This window comes from Alosa sapidissima, chromosome 5 (assembly GCF_018492685.1).
Source record: "Alosa sapidissima isolate fAloSap1 chromosome 5, fAloSap1.pri, whole genome shotgun sequence".
NCBI lineage: Eukaryota > Metazoa > Chordata > Actinopteri > Clupeiformes > Clupeidae > Alosa > Alosa sapidissima.
The window spans coordinates 33,445,736-33,463,715 of NC_055961.1; the positions used below are offsets into that span (position 1 = coordinate 33,445,736).

General features: G+C 44.1%; 3 protein-coding genes across 7 annotated transcripts in view; 2 read left to right on the top strand and 1 right to left on the bottom strand.

Annotated features, from left to right (window-relative positions):
* kif1c (kinesin family member 1C) overlaps window positions 1-3,790 on the top strand; it is a 23,437-nt gene extending 19,647 nt beyond the window's left edge. For both annotated transcript variants that reach the window (XM_042091625.1, XM_042091626.1), the window contains exons 22-23: window positions 21-614; window positions 1,440-3,790. In XM_042091625.1, the coding sequence (XP_041947559.1) occupies window positions 21-614; window positions 1,440-2,369 (1,524 nt within the window). In that variant the 3' untranslated portion in view covers window positions 2,370-3,790. The remainder of the gene's footprint in view (window positions 1-20; window positions 615-1,439) is intronic.
* The window catches only part of LOC121708759, a 30,263-nt gene that overhangs the window by 5,377 nt on the left and 6,906 nt on the right, over window positions 1-17,980 (top strand). The window contains exons 2-3 of one of the 4 annotated variants that reach the window (XM_042091624.1): window positions 8,656-13,274; window positions 13,398-13,751. In XM_042091624.1, coding sequence (XP_041947558.1) covers window positions 8,920-13,274; window positions 13,398-13,437 — 4,395 coding nt within the window. In that variant the 5' untranslated portion in view covers window positions 8,656-8,919 and the 3' untranslated portion in view covers window positions 13,438-13,751. Of the gene's footprint in view, window positions 1-7,140; window positions 13,279-13,397; window positions 13,752-17,980 lie in introns of those variants that run through there. The other 3 variants (XM_042091621.1, XM_042091623.1, XM_042091622.1) reach the window with 3 other exon arrangements.
* On the bottom strand, window positions 4,669-16,269 carry LOC121708764 (proteasome subunit beta type-6-like). Its single transcript, XM_042091636.1, has 6 exons — window positions 16,133-16,269; window positions 14,922-14,989; window positions 14,510-14,641; window positions 14,041-14,170; window positions 5,460-5,604; window positions 4,669-4,956 (listed from the first exon to the last, which is right to left on the bottom strand). Exons 1-6 carry the CDS (start codon window positions 16,223-16,225, stop codon window positions 4,829-4,831), a joined length of 696 nt encoding a protein of 231 aa, XP_041947570.1. The 5' UTR covers window positions 16,226-16,269; the 3' UTR covers window positions 4,669-4,828.

The following is a 17,980-nucleotide window of genomic DNA, read 5'->3' on the forward strand; positions in this document are numbered from 1 at the left end:
AGTGTATTCTGGCTGTGCAGGTGCAGTCCATAGTGAAGAAGTGTGGCCTGCCCAGCAGTGGGAAGCGCCGAGAGCCCCTACGCGTCTACCAGATCCCACAGCGGCGCCGCATCCACATGGACCCCAAGCACCTGACGATGGACGACCTGCGCACGCAGGCGGTCAAGGAGATCTGCTACGAGGTGGCGCTGGGCGACTTCCGCCACACGCGGCAGGAGATCGAGGCCCTGGCCATCGTGCGCATGAAGGAGCTGTGCCGCACCTACCGCCAGCGCGACCCACAGGAGCGCGACAGCTGGCGCAGCGTGGCCCGCGACGTGTGCGACACAGTGGGCATCGGCGAGGAGGAGACGGGCGAGCGGGCGGTGGAGATGGTGGAGGGGAGCTCGGGAGGTGGAGGCGGCGGAGGAGGAGGTGGTGTTGGAGGAGTGATGGGGGGAGGAGGAGGGGGGAAATTGGAGCGCAAGAAGGCGGATATGGTGGACCTGAAGGCGCACATCGACAAGCTGACGGACATCCTGCAGGAGGTGAAGCTGCAGAACAACATGAAGGACGAGGAGATCCGCTCGCTCAGGGACCGCATGGTCAAGATGGAGAAGGTCATCCCTGGACTGGTGAGTAGTCGTGTGTTTACAAACGCGCTCTAACACACACCACCAGGCACGCATCTACACCTACACATAGACCTTTACGTATGCCTTGTGTAGACACAGTACGTGTGTAGGATAATAACAAGTTAACTCATATTAAGCAAAAGAGCTTTGCTAGGTGAATGAAGGGGGGGGGGGGGGGGTTCTAGCATCTAGCATCTGGACTTGATATCCCCTCCTCTGCTTAATTATTTTTATCGCCGGTGGGAACAGCATTTATCCCCCCCCCCCCCCACCGTCATATTAATGCTGCTTCATGTAGTAAAGTAAAGCACTGCAACGTGACAACAGTCTAGTAAATAATAATCTGACATCAGAAACGCGCTGCTGACACAGGGACTGCGTGTTTAATTCGCTAGTTCATTTTGCCTTGATCATGCACGACATTTCAGAATGCAGACTGTGTTATCAATCATAAATGGCTAGTTTCAGTAGTAAAGCTAGCTGGACAAATGAAAGAAAACAAGAAGGATTCAGTGAAGCATATCGTTATATTTTAGAACCCTCAAAAACTGATGCAACTGAGCTGGTATGGTGGAGAACAACTCCACATCTAGTAGAACAAACAGGTTGTCTGAAGCAACTTAGGCTACATTAGGTGAGGAGATGGCCTATTTGCTGAATGTGTGTATGTGTGTGTGTGTGTGGGGGGGGGGGGGTATACATTTTTTCAAAAGCACCCCCCCCCCTGTTAGATATTGATACCTGATGCAGGCGGCTCCACATGTACACAGAGTGCATTTACACAGCACTGTTGCTGATGCTGAGTCTCCCTCTCTCTGTCGCCAGGGTGACACTGGCATGGAGGAGTCTGACCCAATCAGAGAGGAAGAGGTGAGTTGCCCCATCGGCAGGCGGATGGAGATGGAAGATGGAGTCTACCGCCGTGGCCGTCACCGCTGGCAACACCCTGAGCAGCATCAGGACCCCAAGCGCCAGTGCAGGGTCCTCGGGGGCCCTCCCAACGCTCCTTTCGTCCCCAACCCCAGTCCCCGGGGCCCGCCTAACCCTTTCGGTAACCCCATCGGGGCCCCGCCCAACGGCCCCTTCCTGCCAGGCACCGGTCGTTTCCTCCCCCCGCTGGAGCGAAAGCTGCAGTTCCCCTTTAAGAACAACCCCCAGCACCGGGCCTTCATCTGGGGCCCCACCTCAGGCCCCCCGGGGTCGGGCGAGGGGACCAACGACGGCCCACTGGAGCAGGCCTCACTCGCAGACTCTGTGCCCTCGTTCCAGGCCTCCCACGCCCCCCAGGACGGCTCGGGACCCTGGGGTCAGGGGCACAACAACTACCGCCAGCAGCAGCAGCGCCGCAACCACCAACACCACCATGGCAACCGCAACCACCACGGCAACCAGCGCAACAACCGCCAGCGCTCCCGCCAGAAGGGACGCAATCCCTTTGACGGCTACGTGGAGCGGGCCAACGAACAGGCCGGGCAGAACCGCAACGGCAACCCAAACCAGGGCTTCCACCCGCAGCCGCAGCAGCAGCAGCAGCAGCAGCAGCAGCAGGGGGGCAGGATGCGGTACAGCTGGCACAACGCAGGCTCAGACCTCCAGGACAAGCAGGCCGGCGTCAACAGCCAGAACTGGAGGGGAGGGGAGGAGGGCCAGCAGCGGCCCAGCGAGAGGCCTCGCGGTGGGGGGAGCCCCAGAGGGCCACCGGCTCAGGAGGCAGCCAAGAGGAACAGTAGAGCTGAGGAGCCCATGGAGGCTTAAGGGAGGAAGGAGTGGAAGGAATGAATGGAAGAAAGAAAGAAAGCGGGAGAGACGTCTCATTTTTTTTGTATTCAAATTCCACAAATATTTCTCTGGGATACACACATACACCACTCAAATGCAGACACACACACACACACACACACACACACGCTCTGTTCTAGGTGCTGAGATTTTTTGCTCCGAGGGCAGTATGTGCTCACAGGCAAGCACTTGCACTTATTGGAAATATCCCTGAGGGGGTTTGACATGGAAACACTTTTAGTGCAATAACGCTGAGCTTGATTTTATACCACATTTTGACAGAATCATTGTGTTCTTGACTGTGTTGATAAATGTGCCTGATCCGAAACAACCCTTTAGAGGATCACAACAGGACCTTACTCACTGTGCTGTATATGTTTGTGCCTTTCTGCAGCCTCTATATAATACCCACAATTGTGCCCTGTATTTATAGTTATACAGTGGGGATTTGTTCTGGTATATTGGAACATTTTATACAATGTACATATTCAATGTTTGTACATGGAGGGATGGATTTGCCATAGGTTTTTAATACCATATAAACCATGGGGTATACTTTATATATTTGGAATACCGTTAGGTTGTGTATATTATTATATAAACTGCAAATATTGAGGCATAAGCTGCTATGATTGACTGCTGTTGCGGTTATGAAAACTGACATATTTACCTGCTGAAACAGCCAAAGAATTTCACCCAGGGGCAAAGAGACCCTGACTGCACATAAACAAGGAGGAACACCTGGTCAGGCACAGGAATGCGTAGGTCAGGCAGGCAGGTTGGACTGCTGTATGTGATGGATGTGTTCACTCGAGAACTTTAGTCTTGTTGAGAGAAGGCTTATGTGTGGTTGTGAATGATTTGTATATTTTGTATTTTTTTTGCCTTCCCATTTTAATCATTTTAGTCCCCATCCCCCCCCTGCTTTCATTGTGTGGGTGATGAATGGCAGCATTCCACAAGACAAAGCTTCAGAAATCTGTCAGGAAGGCATCAGAAACAATGAAAAGCCAAATACATGATGCGCTGTTGGATAAATGAAGTTAGACATCATGGAGAGTGCAACAGTGCAAGTGTGGCAAAGGAAGTTTTTTTTTTTTGTTTGTTTAAGGACAAACACTCAGTCATGAAGCTATGAGTGTGACTGAGATTAAGGGCTAACAGTTGTAGGTTTTTTTTTTTTTTTTTTCACATTTTAACAATCTTTTCCATTGTACAATACAATATGCAATACAATCACAAGGAGATAAATTGTATTTTTAAGAGAAGATAATTGATGTAATATAGATTTTGTGTGAGGTAACATCAATCCCCTGCAAAAGATTAAAATAGACAAAACATGAATATTGTTTGCTCATATTATTAATAATAAAATAAACAATATCTGTGTATCAATATCTGACGGTGGTGATCCTTCGTAAATCTCCTCTGACGATAGAAAGTAGTAATAGAGAAACGGAGTGAATTGTATCCGAATTTGCTATATCAATGCAGTTAAAGGGCTTTTTTTCCTCATCGCAATCTGATCAATATTGGGAGATATTTAACTGAAATTCAACATTATCGTGGAATAAAATGGAAAGAAGAGATCTATCGAGGTACAAATATACATCTGATGTGTATGGAATAAAACATTCAACCTTCCAACGTTCTCTCAACATTCGCAGCACTCAAGAAGATCAATATGGTTTAGTTCAGAACCAGTCTTAGCAAGTGGTCTCCATAATGGTGAAAGAGATTTGGCTAATCCATGTTAAGTGATGGTGGGATGTTTGTCTTTCTTTAAATGGCAGAATTAAGTTTAAACCAGTGTAGTGAAGAGAAAATTGTAAGATCAATAGAAGACTAGACACACAGTAGACACACAGATTACATCTAGTCAAGGATTTTCCTCACGGTTTGGCTGTTCAAATTAGCCAGAGTGCAAAGTGGAACAGAGTTACGGCAGAGCAGTGGGTTCCCCAAGCTAAATTTGACTGTCTCTGACAGGAGACAGATGGTGCAAAATCATGTGTAACGATACTGCGGTGAAGGGCTTGTGTTGCTCAGTGGGAGCCAGTTATCAGGATATCTGCCAAGCCAAAAATGGCCAAGCTGCATTACTTAAGAACTGCTACGACAGATCACCACTCAAAGTTCTAAAATGAAATAGATAACATTAATATAATATTTTGATTGAATGAAATTGAATTTTTCAAAATCTTCCTAATATCAAAGTGGATAGCACACATTATTTTATTCACTGTAACAAAAAAAGTCTTCAAAACATTCCTCCTGTATTTTTACTACACTATTTTATTTACTATAACAAAATATGACAATCAATTTCTGTAGTTCTTATAACAAAAAAGTTATAACCCAAAACCTTCCATCAAGACCACAACTGTGACTTGAATGCTGAGGTATTGTCAGGTGACGGGACTGAGATGACGTCACTATGAACTTGAGAACGTGGGCAACTGGTTTCCCAGAATAACACTGCGCTCAAGCCCCGCCTCTGTAATGGCCGCCAATCTGGCCACGCCCCCCGAGGAGCCATCGCGTTCCATGGCCAGGGCCAAAGCTGAGAGAGGGGAGAGGAAATGACCAAATTAGTTTACAGTGAAACGTTGCCGTCAATACTGGAGGCCATCACACTGTTATCACACTGTCCAGAGGCGTCCATTCATCTTTTTGTCCTTCATCTTCACTAATGATGGCACAACTCTAGCAGTCCCTTTTATCCTTCTGTGGGGCCAAGCTCCACCAGTGACCTTTGAAGATATTTCTTTTATGAGCTGCCCTAGAGGAAGATTAAATTCTGGCTGCTACCAATGATGTTTTTCTTGCTGACTTCCAACATTATCCATTAGTGGAGTCCAACCACCACCCCCACCTTCAATGTGTATTTAGCATACACAAAACAACTGGCAGGCAGGCAAGGATATTACCATGAATGTGCTACCATTATAGTTGCAGACTTAAAAATAAAAGGGTGATTTATAAATACAGACTTTACTAAATCTGAATCAAGGTTGAAGTTCTCTTCAGACATGCCCTGATTGAAAGGAACGCCGCCATACTCGCCTTTTCCAGTGAAGCGTAGACACTCCTCTTTAGACATGCCGGGTTTAAAGTTCTCGTCTACAAACCCGTAGATGTATGAGCTACCTGAGCCTCCCACGGCCACAGGCTGTCTCACCAGCATCCCCCCAATGGGCACTGTAAACACCTGAGGGGAGGAGGTGATGGATTAAAAACACCTTTGTCTGGGTACCTGGGTCATCCTTAGCAAATGGTGCCATTTGTTTCCCATGATATAATCAAGTATAAGTTGTGTAAAAATGGGATGATACTTATTTTTTCAAGCTTGCTTATAACTAAATGAAACGCCGGGGCTTATATTCTCCACTATGTGAAACAAGGTTTATGCCCTCAGGGTTTATTTTCTCTGAAATAATTACTCTGATTGTGGTGCAAGCACTGCCATGTCCCCAGTCAGTTTTTTAAAACTTCAGTTGCAATTATATGTAATACAAATCTAATATTTTTTTTTTATGTTTTTAACTATAATTGCAAAGAACTATTTCTAATACATCTCACCACATACTATTTGTTAAATCAATATATATTTTAATATTTAAAAACTTGAAATATGGTCTGTCCCTGAGTTCACTGTCCCCCTGCGTTACTCTGATGAAAATCCTTCTGGACATGCCCTTTGAATGTATCTCTAGTCACCTGACTCTCAGGAAGTAGGAGGAATTCTCAAAGTACCTACAAGGAGCTGAGTAATATCTCTCTTTAATCAACACTTTTTTCAATGTTTTAGAATGGCTTATTGATGTGGTAAAGCATATCATGTCCCCCTGGTTACCCTTATTTATAGTGGAAACCAGGGTTGGGTAGTAACTGATTATAAATAATCTGGATTACGTAATCAGATTACAAAAACCAAGTAAGTAATCATGCCAGATTACATTAAAAAAAAGTAATCATGTAATCAAATGTAATCAGATTATACTTACATTGTCGAAGATTACTTGATTATTTTTGATTATGTGTTTCAATACATACAGGGATGGACAAAAATACATCCGAACATAGCCTATTTTAAAATACCAAATACCGTCATTTTAAATGTATGGAAATAATATACAAAATACTGTAGCCATATTATGTATCAAAATAAAGTACTGTATTTTTGTATTTTAAGGCATCTTTTTTTCACACCAAGATGCCTTAAATGTTTTGATGAGGAACTTTTTGAAAAGTTGCAACATTGTCGATGAAGCCTGTTGATCAATCCAGCAATGACTGCCAGACTGAGCCGTCTGTCCTGTCACAATAAAGGCAAAAAGTCCAAAAATCATGAACAGCATTAAACAGTGCAATACTTTGTGTGATTGGAAAGGAAAATTGCATAAGGTAAGATAATGCCCACACTCTCATATGACTTGAGGCTTGAACACATTGTGTGTGTTGCGTCTGCGGATTGGCTCCGCTGCGTGTTGGTTTTCATTTCGGCACCCATGTTAACAGGTTACAGCAACCATAGTGCGGGAATGTGCGGCAATACGTTGAAAAGACCAGTTGATAGTCATAACTAGGGTGACCACCAACCAGACTCTGACAAGAAGGACAAGTTGTGTTTATAAAGTGAGGACAAATTGGCCAAAAGGAGCCCCTTATTTGCAACCGCAGAGAATGTGTTGTTTTTTTTAATCATCTTTACTCATAAGCCTCATTTGCTGTGGAGCACTGTTACGACCCTGTGGGTCTTGTTTATTATTTGTGTTTGTTACTTTTGTTGTGTGTTCTTCTAGGCAGATTGGCGCAGCTGAGGGGTGGTGTGAAACCCTATGACGTCAGGGTAGCCCGGCCCTTTAAAAGGGGGCTGACGTCATTGAGCTCTCTCGCTGGCTAGCTGTGGGGATCGTTCGTTGCCACCGTCGCTGCCGCACATCGCTGCCACTAGGGCCAGCCTCGGGCCTTGCCCGAGCAGCTTGCCGTCATCTCTCTCACTCCCTGGGGTGAGAGACCAGGAGTGAGCGCCTGGCCGCCGAGGCCTACTTTGTAGGCCGTGTTTTTCTTAATTTAGACATTTTTCCATACTGGTTTTTTTTGTATTAATAAATACACCAATTTCTTAAGTTTTGTGTCTGCCCGTTTTTTGTTATATCCCACAAGCCCTAGACCGGGATGTAACAAATGGGGGCTCTATCCGGTTTTTTTTGTTCCCAATTTAGCAACTTGGGCCTAAATTCCCCCCCCCTCCAGTTTTTGTATCGCTTTAGTCGTGCCGTCGTATTGTTTTGGATGTGGTAACAGTTTTTTTTTAGGAAGCGCGCTTGCGACCAAGAGGCTCTGGTGAGTTAGTGTTTTGATTATGTTTTTGATTTGGTGGTGGTTTTGTGAAGCAATCCCGGGGGGAGGTTCATTGCGAACCTCCAATTGGTAAGCTTCGAAGATAATTAGGTTTATTTTAGTTTAAGGGTATTAGGGTCCAGAGCTTCGCCCAGTCTGGGTTATTGGTTAGAGCGATGCTTTAGCGCAATTGGGCAGACTAACATTATATTTTTGTTTTTTGCTAAAGTTTGTTTTTTTCGCTTGTGTGCGTCTGGTGGCGACTTCTTAGTCAAGTGCCTTTGTTTAACTACAAAGCGCGTGTGTTTTTTTTCGTGGCATTAAGTGGCAAATGTTTGATCGTGGCTTTTGAGGTTTTTTTTCCTCTGCTCGGTGGCTGTTGGTCCGAGCATTCGTTTTTGGGTTAGAGGGGGTAGCCTAGAAATTAGATAAGCCTTTTTGTGAACGACGGAAATTGGTCGTTCTTTGTTAAATTTGACTACCGCAGACTGAGTTAATTCGGCTATATTTTTCGTCAGTGCTTGTCCCAATGTCTGCGGTTGAAGAATTTATTAAAAGTCCTTCCGAGGATCTTTTGTCGGGTTGCACTAAGGACCAATTAGAAAAAATTGCAGAGCATTTTTCAATCACACTTACTTCGGAGGACAAGAAGCGTAAGGAATTGCTCCTTAAAGCTGTGGGTTTAGGTTTAGTTGTTAAAAATATTCTGCCTGCTAGAGAAGGTATAGTTTCTCCTGTGTTGTCATCTGCGAGCAATGCTTCTGATCGGGAACTGAAAATTAGAGAGTACTCCTTTGAAGAGCGCAAATTACAGTTAGAAGCGGCACGCATACGTGCTGAAAGGGAAAATCGGGTGGTTAAAGAGAAGGAATTGGATAAAGAACTTGAAATTAAGAAATTAGAGATTCAGCACGAGCTTGATTTAAAAAGGTTAGAGCACGAAGCGGCTGAGAATGAGCGTCAGCGCGAACACGAACGCGATGAGCGTAACTTTCTTCTAAAAAAACTTGAGCTGGAATTGGAGGATAAGAGACTTACCATCGCTCAGCCAGTTCCTTCAGTTCCCTCTCGAGATTTAAGTCACTCTCCTGTTCACTCCCCTGTTCATTCTCCTGTTCGTCCTTCTGCTTTAGGCCTAGGCCTATTGTCGGCTCATGTGGGATCGGGTTCTGCTGCTCCGATGGGCGAGATTGACACCGCGCCTTTACTCTCGGCTCCTCTGAATACGTCAGATGCGTCTGATGTACATGCTCCTGCACCAGCTCCTATAAGACATCCCGATTATGTCCTTCCATTTGCTCCTGGTTTTCCTTTGCCATTGCCTCCAGCTCAACCTTTTGATGTGAGTCGCAACACTCGAATGATTCCGCCTTTTAATGAACGTGAAGTGGAGAAATATTTCACGCATTTTGAAAGGGTTGCTATTACATTGAAATGGCCGGCTGAAGTCTGGACGTTGTTGTTGCAAACGGTCTTGACTGGCAAGGCACAGTCTGTGTATTCTGCCCTTACAGTGCAACAAAGTTCGAGTTATGATACTGTGAAAGCGGCAATTTTAAATGCGTATGAGTTAGTCCCTGAAGCATATCGTCAGAGATTTCGTGGCCTTCGCAAGTCCGACAGGCTTACGTTTGTGGAATTTGCGCGAGAGAAAGAGAATGCATTTGATAGGTGGTGCACTTCACAACGTGCACACACCAGAGAACATCTTCGTCAAGTAATCTTGCTAGAAGAATTTAAAAGCTGCATTCCAGACTCCGTAGCGATGTATATAAATGACCAAAAGGTAACAACATTGGCGCAAGCTGCTGTCTGTGCAGACGAATTTGTTCTCACGCACAAAACCTCTTTCAATTCCTCCTCTTCTCGGCGTGACACAGCTCAGCCTCCCAGTTCGCAGCAGAGCTGGAGAAATTCCAAGTCTGACAGTCCACCGCAGAAGATTGAGTCGCGGGAATGTTTTTATTGCCACGAACTTGGTCATCGTATTGCAGCATGTCCTGTTTTGAGAATGAAGAATTCGAAACCCCCTCCGAAGCAAAAATATTCGAAAGGTTCCGGTTTTGTCCGTCCTTTAGTTCAGTCAAATTCGAAAATCGATCCAGTTTATGAGCCGTTTGTTTCTGTAGGCATGGTCTCATTAACGGGGTGTGAGCAAGATAATATTCCTGTTCAAATGCTAAGAGATACAGGCTCCGCTCAGAGTTTCATACTGGCTTCTACGTTATCATTTTCTGATGAAAGTTATTGCGGTTATGACGTACTAGTGCAGGGAATTGACATGGGAATTTTGAAGGTTCCATTACACACTGTCCATATTAAAAGTGAGTTAATTTCTGGTTTTGTCAAAGTAGCTGTTTGTTCCCAGTTGCCCATGGATAGCATCCATCTCCTGATCGGAAACGAACTTGCACATGAAAAAGTAATTCCTCTTCCTGAAGTCGTTTCGAACCCGTCTGAGTATACTGATGTAGATCCTAGCCTATCTGAAGTCTTTCCAGTGTGTGTAGTGACTCGTGCTCAGGCACGTAAGTCCAGCTCTGCCGATTTATCGGATTCATTTATGTCATTTGACAATCCAGTTGTGTCTTCTCCCGAATCTTCGGATTCGGCACGTCGGTCGCTGTCCACGTCAGAGGGTGCTGAAATTCCAAAATCACCTCGTTCCCTGTCCACTTCCGGAGGTGCTGAAATTTCGAAATCTTTTCTGTCTCTGCCTGTTGACAGGGAGCTGCTCTGTCGTGAACAAAGAAAAGATCCGTCTTTAGCTAAGTGCCGTGCTACAGCGGCAGAAAAGAAAAAAATAGCGAAGAAATCAGTGGCATATTATTGGGAAGATGGCTTGCTAATGAGGAAGTGGATTCCCTCTCAGAGTGAGGATTTGGGTTGGAATACTGCTTATCAGGTGGTTGTTCCTGCTAAATTTCAGCTGCACGTGTTAACACTGGGGCATGACCATGATCTTGCAGGTCATTTAGGGATCAAGAAAAGTTACCATCGTATCCTGCGTTATTTTTTTTGGCCTGGCCTAAAGTCTGACGTAGTGAGACACTGTCGTTCGTGCCACCGCTGCCAAATAGCAGGGAAACCAAATCAGGCTATTCCACCCGCTCCACTTCACCCGATTCCAGTCATTAGTGAACCATTTGAACGGATCATTTTAGATTGTGTAGGACCCTTGCCTAAGTCAAAATCTGGGCATCGGTTCCTGTTGACCATTATGTGTGCCGCTACTCGTTACCCAGAGGCTATTCCGTTGCGCTCACTTAAGGCGAAGCCAGTTGTGAAAGCACTTATTCGTTTTTTCTCGACCTTTGGGCTGCCAAAAGTTGTTCAAACAGATCAGGGATCCAATTTTCTGTCTCGCTTGTTCAAGCAGGTGTTACAGGAGTTGTCCATCAAGCATGTGATATCCAGTGCATACCATCCAGAGTCACAAGGGGCTCTGGAGCGGTTCCATCAAACCCTGAAGTCTATGTTGCGCACATACTGTTACAATTCTGCAAAACAGTGGGATGACGGCCTCCCATTGTTGTTGTTTGCTGTGCGTGAAACAACTCAGGAGTCACTAGGTTTTAGTCCCGCTGACCTGATCTTTGGACACACTGTTCGAGGTCCGTTAAAATTGTTGCGTGAACAGCTGGGGTGTGAGACCACTGCTCACAAACAAACTAACATCCTGGAGTACGTCAGCTCTTTTCGTGAGCGTTTACATAGTGCTTGTGCATGTGCTCAAAAAGCTTTGTCTTCAGCTCAGTCAAAGATGAAGACTCGTTATGACCGTAAGTCTGTGCACCGGTCCTTCCAGGCTGGCGACAAAGTTTTACTATTTCTGCCAGTGGCTGGCTCCGCTCTACAGGCTAAGTTCTCAGGGCCTTACAAAGTAGAGTCCAAACTTAGTGAGACTGATTATGTTATTTGCACGCCTGAGAGAAGGCGAAAAACTCGTGTATGCCACATTAATATGTTGAAGCCGTACATTGCTAGAGAGTCTGAGACAGAGGTGGACGAGTGTCCTGTGTCTGTGGGTTTTGTGGTTCCTGTGGTCTCCTCCTATTCCCCAGAGGAGGATGGCATAACTTTTCGTGATGTCCCTGTGTCTTCTCCTAGGCTTCAGAATTCTGAGATTTTAAAAGATTTGAATGACTTTCTCGCTCATTTGTCAGATACACGCGCTAAGGATATTCAGCTGCTGATACAATCAGTTCCAGGTTTATTCTCAGATATCCCTTCGCAGACTAATGTCCTTAGTCATGACATTGATGTGGGTGACCATTCCCCTATCAAGCAACACGCATATCGCGTGAATCCGACAAAGAGAGCCATTATGACTTCTGAAGTCCAATATCTTGTTGATCATGGGTTTGCTGAACCTAGCTCGAGCTCGTGGAGTTCCCCGTGTATCTTAATTCCAAAACCCGATGGAACATTTCGTTTCTGTACTGATTACAGAAAAGTGAATGCAGTGACCAAGCCAGACTCCTTTCCTCTGCCACGCATGGAAGACTGTGTGGATAGAGTTGGCTCAGCACGCTTTGTCACCAAGCTTGACCTGCTAAAGGGATATTGGCAGGTTCCCTTGACATCTCGTGCTGCAGAAATCTCTGCATTTGTTACCCCAGACTGCTTTATGCAGTATTCAGTCATGGCATTTGGACTCCGCAATGCGCCTGCTAGTTTCCAACGCCTGATGGGTATCGTCTTAGCGGGCGTACAGAATTGTGAGGTGTACTTGGATGATATAGTGCTACATTCGTTCTCTTGGCCCAGTCACCTTGAGCTTATCCACACTGTGTTTCATCGTCTGCAGGATGCCTCTCTGACCTTGAACTTGGCCAAGTGCGAGTTTGGTAAGGCTACTGTGACCTACTTGGGCAAACAAGTAGGCCAAGGTCAGGTACGTCCTGTAGAGGCCAAGATTCAGGCCATTGTTGAGTTTCCGATTCCCAAGACTAAGCGTGAGGTGCGCCGTTTTTTAGGGATGGCCGGCTATTACCGTAGCTTTTGTAGAAATTTTTCTGATGTTGTGTTGCCTCTTACAAACTTACTTCGTACCACTGCTGAGTTTGTATGGTCTGCGGATTGTCAAGCTGCCTTTCAAAATGCTAAGACTTTGCTGTGCAGCTCTCCGGTGCTTGCAGCTCCACAATTTGAATTGCCGTTTAAGCTTGAAGTTGATGCTAGTGGAACAGGAGCGGGTGCTGTGCTCCTTCAAGAGGGATCAGATGGACTTGATCACCCTATCTGCTACTTCTCTAAAAAGTTCTTAAAACACCAACTGAACTATAGTACCATCGAGAAGGAGGCACTAGCCCTGTTGTTGGCACTTCAACACTTCGAGGTATACATCGGCTGTACCGCAGCACCTGTAGTTGTACATACAGATCATAATCCCTTGATTTTTCTCTCCAGGATGAAAAACACCAACCAGCGCATTATGCGTTGGTCACTCTACTTGCAGGGCTTCAACCTGGAGATAAGGTATAAGAAGGGGTGTGAAAACATTTTGGCTGACACATTGTCACGCACTTATCAGTGAGTCCACATTAGCTTAGATTTAATCCATATTAGATATGGATTTTTGGTGGTGGGGGTGTTACGACCCTGTGGGTCTTGTTTATTATTTGTGTTTGTTACTTTTGTTGTGTGTTCTTCTAGGCAGATTGGCGCAGCTGAGGGGTGGTGTGAAACCCTATGACGTCAGGGTAGCCCGGCCCTTTAAAAGGGGGCTGACGTCATTGAGCTCTCTCGCTGGCTAGCTGTGGGGATCGTTCGTTGCCACCGTCGCTGCCGCACATCGCTGCCACTAGGGCCAGCCTCGGGCCTTGCCCGAGCAGCTTGCCGTCATCTCTCTCACTCCCTGGGGTGAGAGACCAGGAGTGAGCGCCTGGCCGCCGAGGCCTACTTTGTAGGCCGTGTTTTTCTTAATTTAGACATTTTTCCATACTGGTTTTTTTTGTATTAATAAATACACCAATTTCTTAAGTTTTGTGTCTGCCCGTTTTTTGTTATATCCCACAAGCCCTAGACCGGGATGTAACAAGCACTTGTATCATCGTTTCCACCCTCAAATGGCACCATTTACCAAGAATGACCCACCTATATCCATAAGATTGTATGTCTATCTGTCTTGCTGCTTATAGTAACTGATAGTCCCCACATTGTTTAAAAGTACTTTTAGTTATCTCACATCCAGTCTGTGGGTGTGTTAGTACAGAAGTGGAAAACACCTTTGCATCCACTCATTCCTGGATGCAAACCAAGCCTTAACAGATACACAACAGTCCCCTGGGAAACTCGCCTGGCCACCACCTCTTTTGTCCCACCCAGCCACAATGATCCCGGCCATCAGCTCTTCCCGGTATCTGTAGCAGAACCGCCTGAAGAGATTGGCAGCCGTCTTAACCTGGGGAGGCTCATTCATCACGATGCTGAAATCACAGAAAGCCCAAATATCTCTCACTGACTTCAAGTTCACTGTTCATTGTGCCCAGTTAGTGTCTAAAGGCACCCAGGGCCCTAATTTGTTTGGTGGGCAAAATGCAAAGTCTGTCAACAAGCAAAATTCTCGCTCATGAAATACAGCTGCCGTGTGGCATATAGGAGCATTAAGCTGACTCATCAATGTTTGCGCTTAAATGTCTTGCCCATGGTGTTAAACTAGCAAATAGATTTTGTCTAGTTATTAAATAAAAAATAGACTTAAGACTTTGCACTTTGCCTATCAATCAAATTAGAGCCCCCAGTGTTCAGTAATGGGGTTTAGCTACCTATGGAGGTCAAGCTGGTAGGCCACGACGTCAGCAATGGCCTGAGTGTCGGCTGCTGAGCCTGAGCGACAGCAGAAGATCCGGTCATGAATTGGTGTCAGTTTGTCCGTCACTCGGTTGGCAATGTAAGCACTGTTGGGGAAGAAAGCATTGAGACAAGGCAAGTTTATTTCTATAGCTCATTTCATACACAAGGGTTATTCAATGTGCTTTACATAAACAAAAGCAAAGAATAATTTAAAAAAACATAAAAATAAAAGACACATGGTAGGATAACTAAAAGACAGATTCAAAGCAGACATAACATCTGAGTCTGACAGACTTTTGTTGAAATGTAGCCTATATGACAGGATGACACCAAACACCCCACCACCAACAGTGTATTGACAGCAGTATACAAATGAGTTCTTACCCTGTTGTTGTACGTGAATCTGCACCCATAACAACCCCACCATCAAACTCCACTGCCATGATGGTGGTCTGCAAAACAAAGGATTGTATTTCTTGAATTTGGAAATTGATAAGGCATCAATAGGCCTCAGGTTCAAACAGGTAGTTGAGCACTTTTTGATTTCATGACAGTCTAAAGGAAAACCCTTTTTTAATTAGTATTACAGATTTGATCTTGAATTCAGTCGTTCAGCCTATTTAAATCGAGCAATTAAATTGAGTAGATTGAGTAATTGGATTGAATAGAATCAAATTTAAAACGAGTATGCCTATAGTCACTCTGCAGTGTGGTATCATTGTGTGCACCTAAATGAACATGGAGAGAAACCAAACGAAAGAGTTGCCTGAGGGGATCAGAAAGTCAATTACAGACAAGCATGTTAAAGGTAAAGGCTAACAGAGGTTCATGTCTGTTTAAGGCACCCCGGGCCCTAATTTGTTTGTCGGGAACATGCAAAGTCTGTCAGCAAGCAAGTTCTCGCGCATTAAATAGCCTACAGCTTTAGTGTGGCATAACTCAAGTTGTGCAACACACTATTAGGTGATGTGTTCACTTAATTTGTATCATTTAAAATAGTCTGTTGAATGAAGAGTCAAAAAACAAAGTGTAATGTGCATTAAACATCAAATAAATTTTTTTTTCTATTTTTCTGTAGAAATTAGTTTTTTTCTTTGAAAGGATATCAACAATGTCAGCCAGGACTGTTATTAGCAAAATTCTATGAGGCTATATATAGGCTTTGACTTGTGGCACATGGACCATGAGCAACATATTTGTAGGCCGTTATTAGGCTATGTAAATGTATTGTAAATGTAAGTGAATGGTTTTCATTTTAATAGGGTTTTGGAAAATAATGTCTTCATTATTGACATATTTGGCTACATGGGCCTATGGGCCTACCAATAATGAGAATATAAAACAACTAGCCTATTCTCAAGCTCTATCTATATAATCTTTATCTACAAGGTTTAAAATATATTCTTTATACATTATCTGTCAGTTAAGGTTCTAAGTCTCAAGTGCAATTTACACCCAGGTTTGAGAGAGGCCGTAGGCTACAGGCAGAGTAATGGCTACCCTTCAAGAGGGGCGACCCAATTGGCACAAAATTACGCAGCACCAAGTCATATCACACAAACAAGGCTGGACTACTCCTGAAAATTTAAACTCACTCCGGTGCGAACTTCGTGAGCTGTCCAATCTGGAACCAAATCATGGTGCTGTGATAAAGGTTCGGTTTGGTTCGCTCCAGTGCATAAGGCCATTCAAAATTATATAAACACTCTAGTGTAGGCTTAAAGATTTATGATCTAAGTTCCTAATTTAGATAAATGGCCTGGCACATTGATACAGTATGTCGACATCTACTGTTCAGGAGTGGTCCAACATCATCACAAGCACGTCAAAAACTTTTTTTACATTTTGGCAAAATGGATGGACAAAGAATCTACCTTTGGTGGTGCTGGACAATAACTGAAACAGTTTAGAACGGTGTCAGCTGCTTCTTCTCACCGTGGAGAAACGTGGCAAAAGACAAAGTGTGTGTTTATTCGCCAATGTAGCCTTTAATAACATGTGCAGGTTTTAGCTTCTTTTGTGAACATTTGTATCGATCGTTAGATGCTTGAACGTTTATAATTCATGAGGGACCCCCTAAGAAACCTGGCCTCCACGCTTCAGTGATGATGGTGTGTTATCGATCGATGTGAACGGCAGAGTAAATCGTCTGTGTGTTGAAGTTCTGTAGGGAGCTGAACTGTGTTTGATCACTCGAAAGGCTGGCAAGAAGCGGGAAAACGTAGCTGAAACGCCAAGTGATAAATGTTTCACCAAAAGCAGGCCTTACATGTGGATACAAATAAAACTTGTTGTGAATAATATAATCTAGGCCTATAATGATATATATTAAAACTAGACAAAATTGTAAAATTACTTAAAATTATATCTTTGTTATTGCAAAATGTCCAAATTATAACTCTTTTTGATTATATTTCAGATTGGATTATACTGGTTGCTATTGCATTTGTTGATGGCATGACCTGGTCATAGTCCAAAGTTTGACCCGTCTGCAAGTAATGACGCCTGCAAGTAATGACAACCAGTACAGAATCGCCCTTACCTAGGCAACATGTGCTCCAGCTTCCCTACTATTTATCTTGGAAATCTTGCTTGTACAATTTAAGTCACTCAGAAAAAATATTTTGCCATAATGTAGGCTTATCTCCACCTCCCTCTCAGACTGTTACAGTATAATGTGGATGCACCCTGCCCCTCTGTAACAGATTTTATGCTGTGTGACGATCCTTTTCAATCATTTTCTATTCAAGTTTATTTACCCACGTGGTTCTACCAACTTGATCTCACAGAAATCTGTAAAATGAACACGATTTCTTAAGAGCGAAGTCTGTGGCGGCACCACGCGATATCACAGCCCAATCTTCCAGTGGGCAGCTACAAAACACCTCTTGGCAGGGCGTTGATTCAATAGACTCAACTGACTTTAGATGTGTAGACCAATGTAAGGTGATTTGTCTTTGCAAATTGGATATTTTACAGTTTTTTACAATTGTTTACACACGTTTTCAAAACTCTGTGTCTATTTTTCAAAACTCCACACACAAAACCCACAAATTGCTCACACAAAATGCAAAATGCCTCAAATCTACAGCAAAATGACACACTACATTCAAAATGTCAAAAACACACCTTTAAAGCAAACATTCGCCTCACATTACAAACACTTTACGCTCTTCTGTCTTTCATAGGCTTTATGTATTTCCATACAAGAGTGAAAGTTAGGTACAGAGAGAAGTTGTAATACACAGAATTATTGAAACCAAAAATAGTGATTTTTCGCAAATAATGTACTGTTGCAAATACAGTATTTTACAGCCAACAAGAACAAAGCAAAGCAAAATACAATGACCACCAGATGTACATGGAGTTCTGAAAAAGCTGATTTTGCCTAAGATGGAAATGACTGACTACTATCAAATTACTTTGCTTTTTCCAAAGAAAAG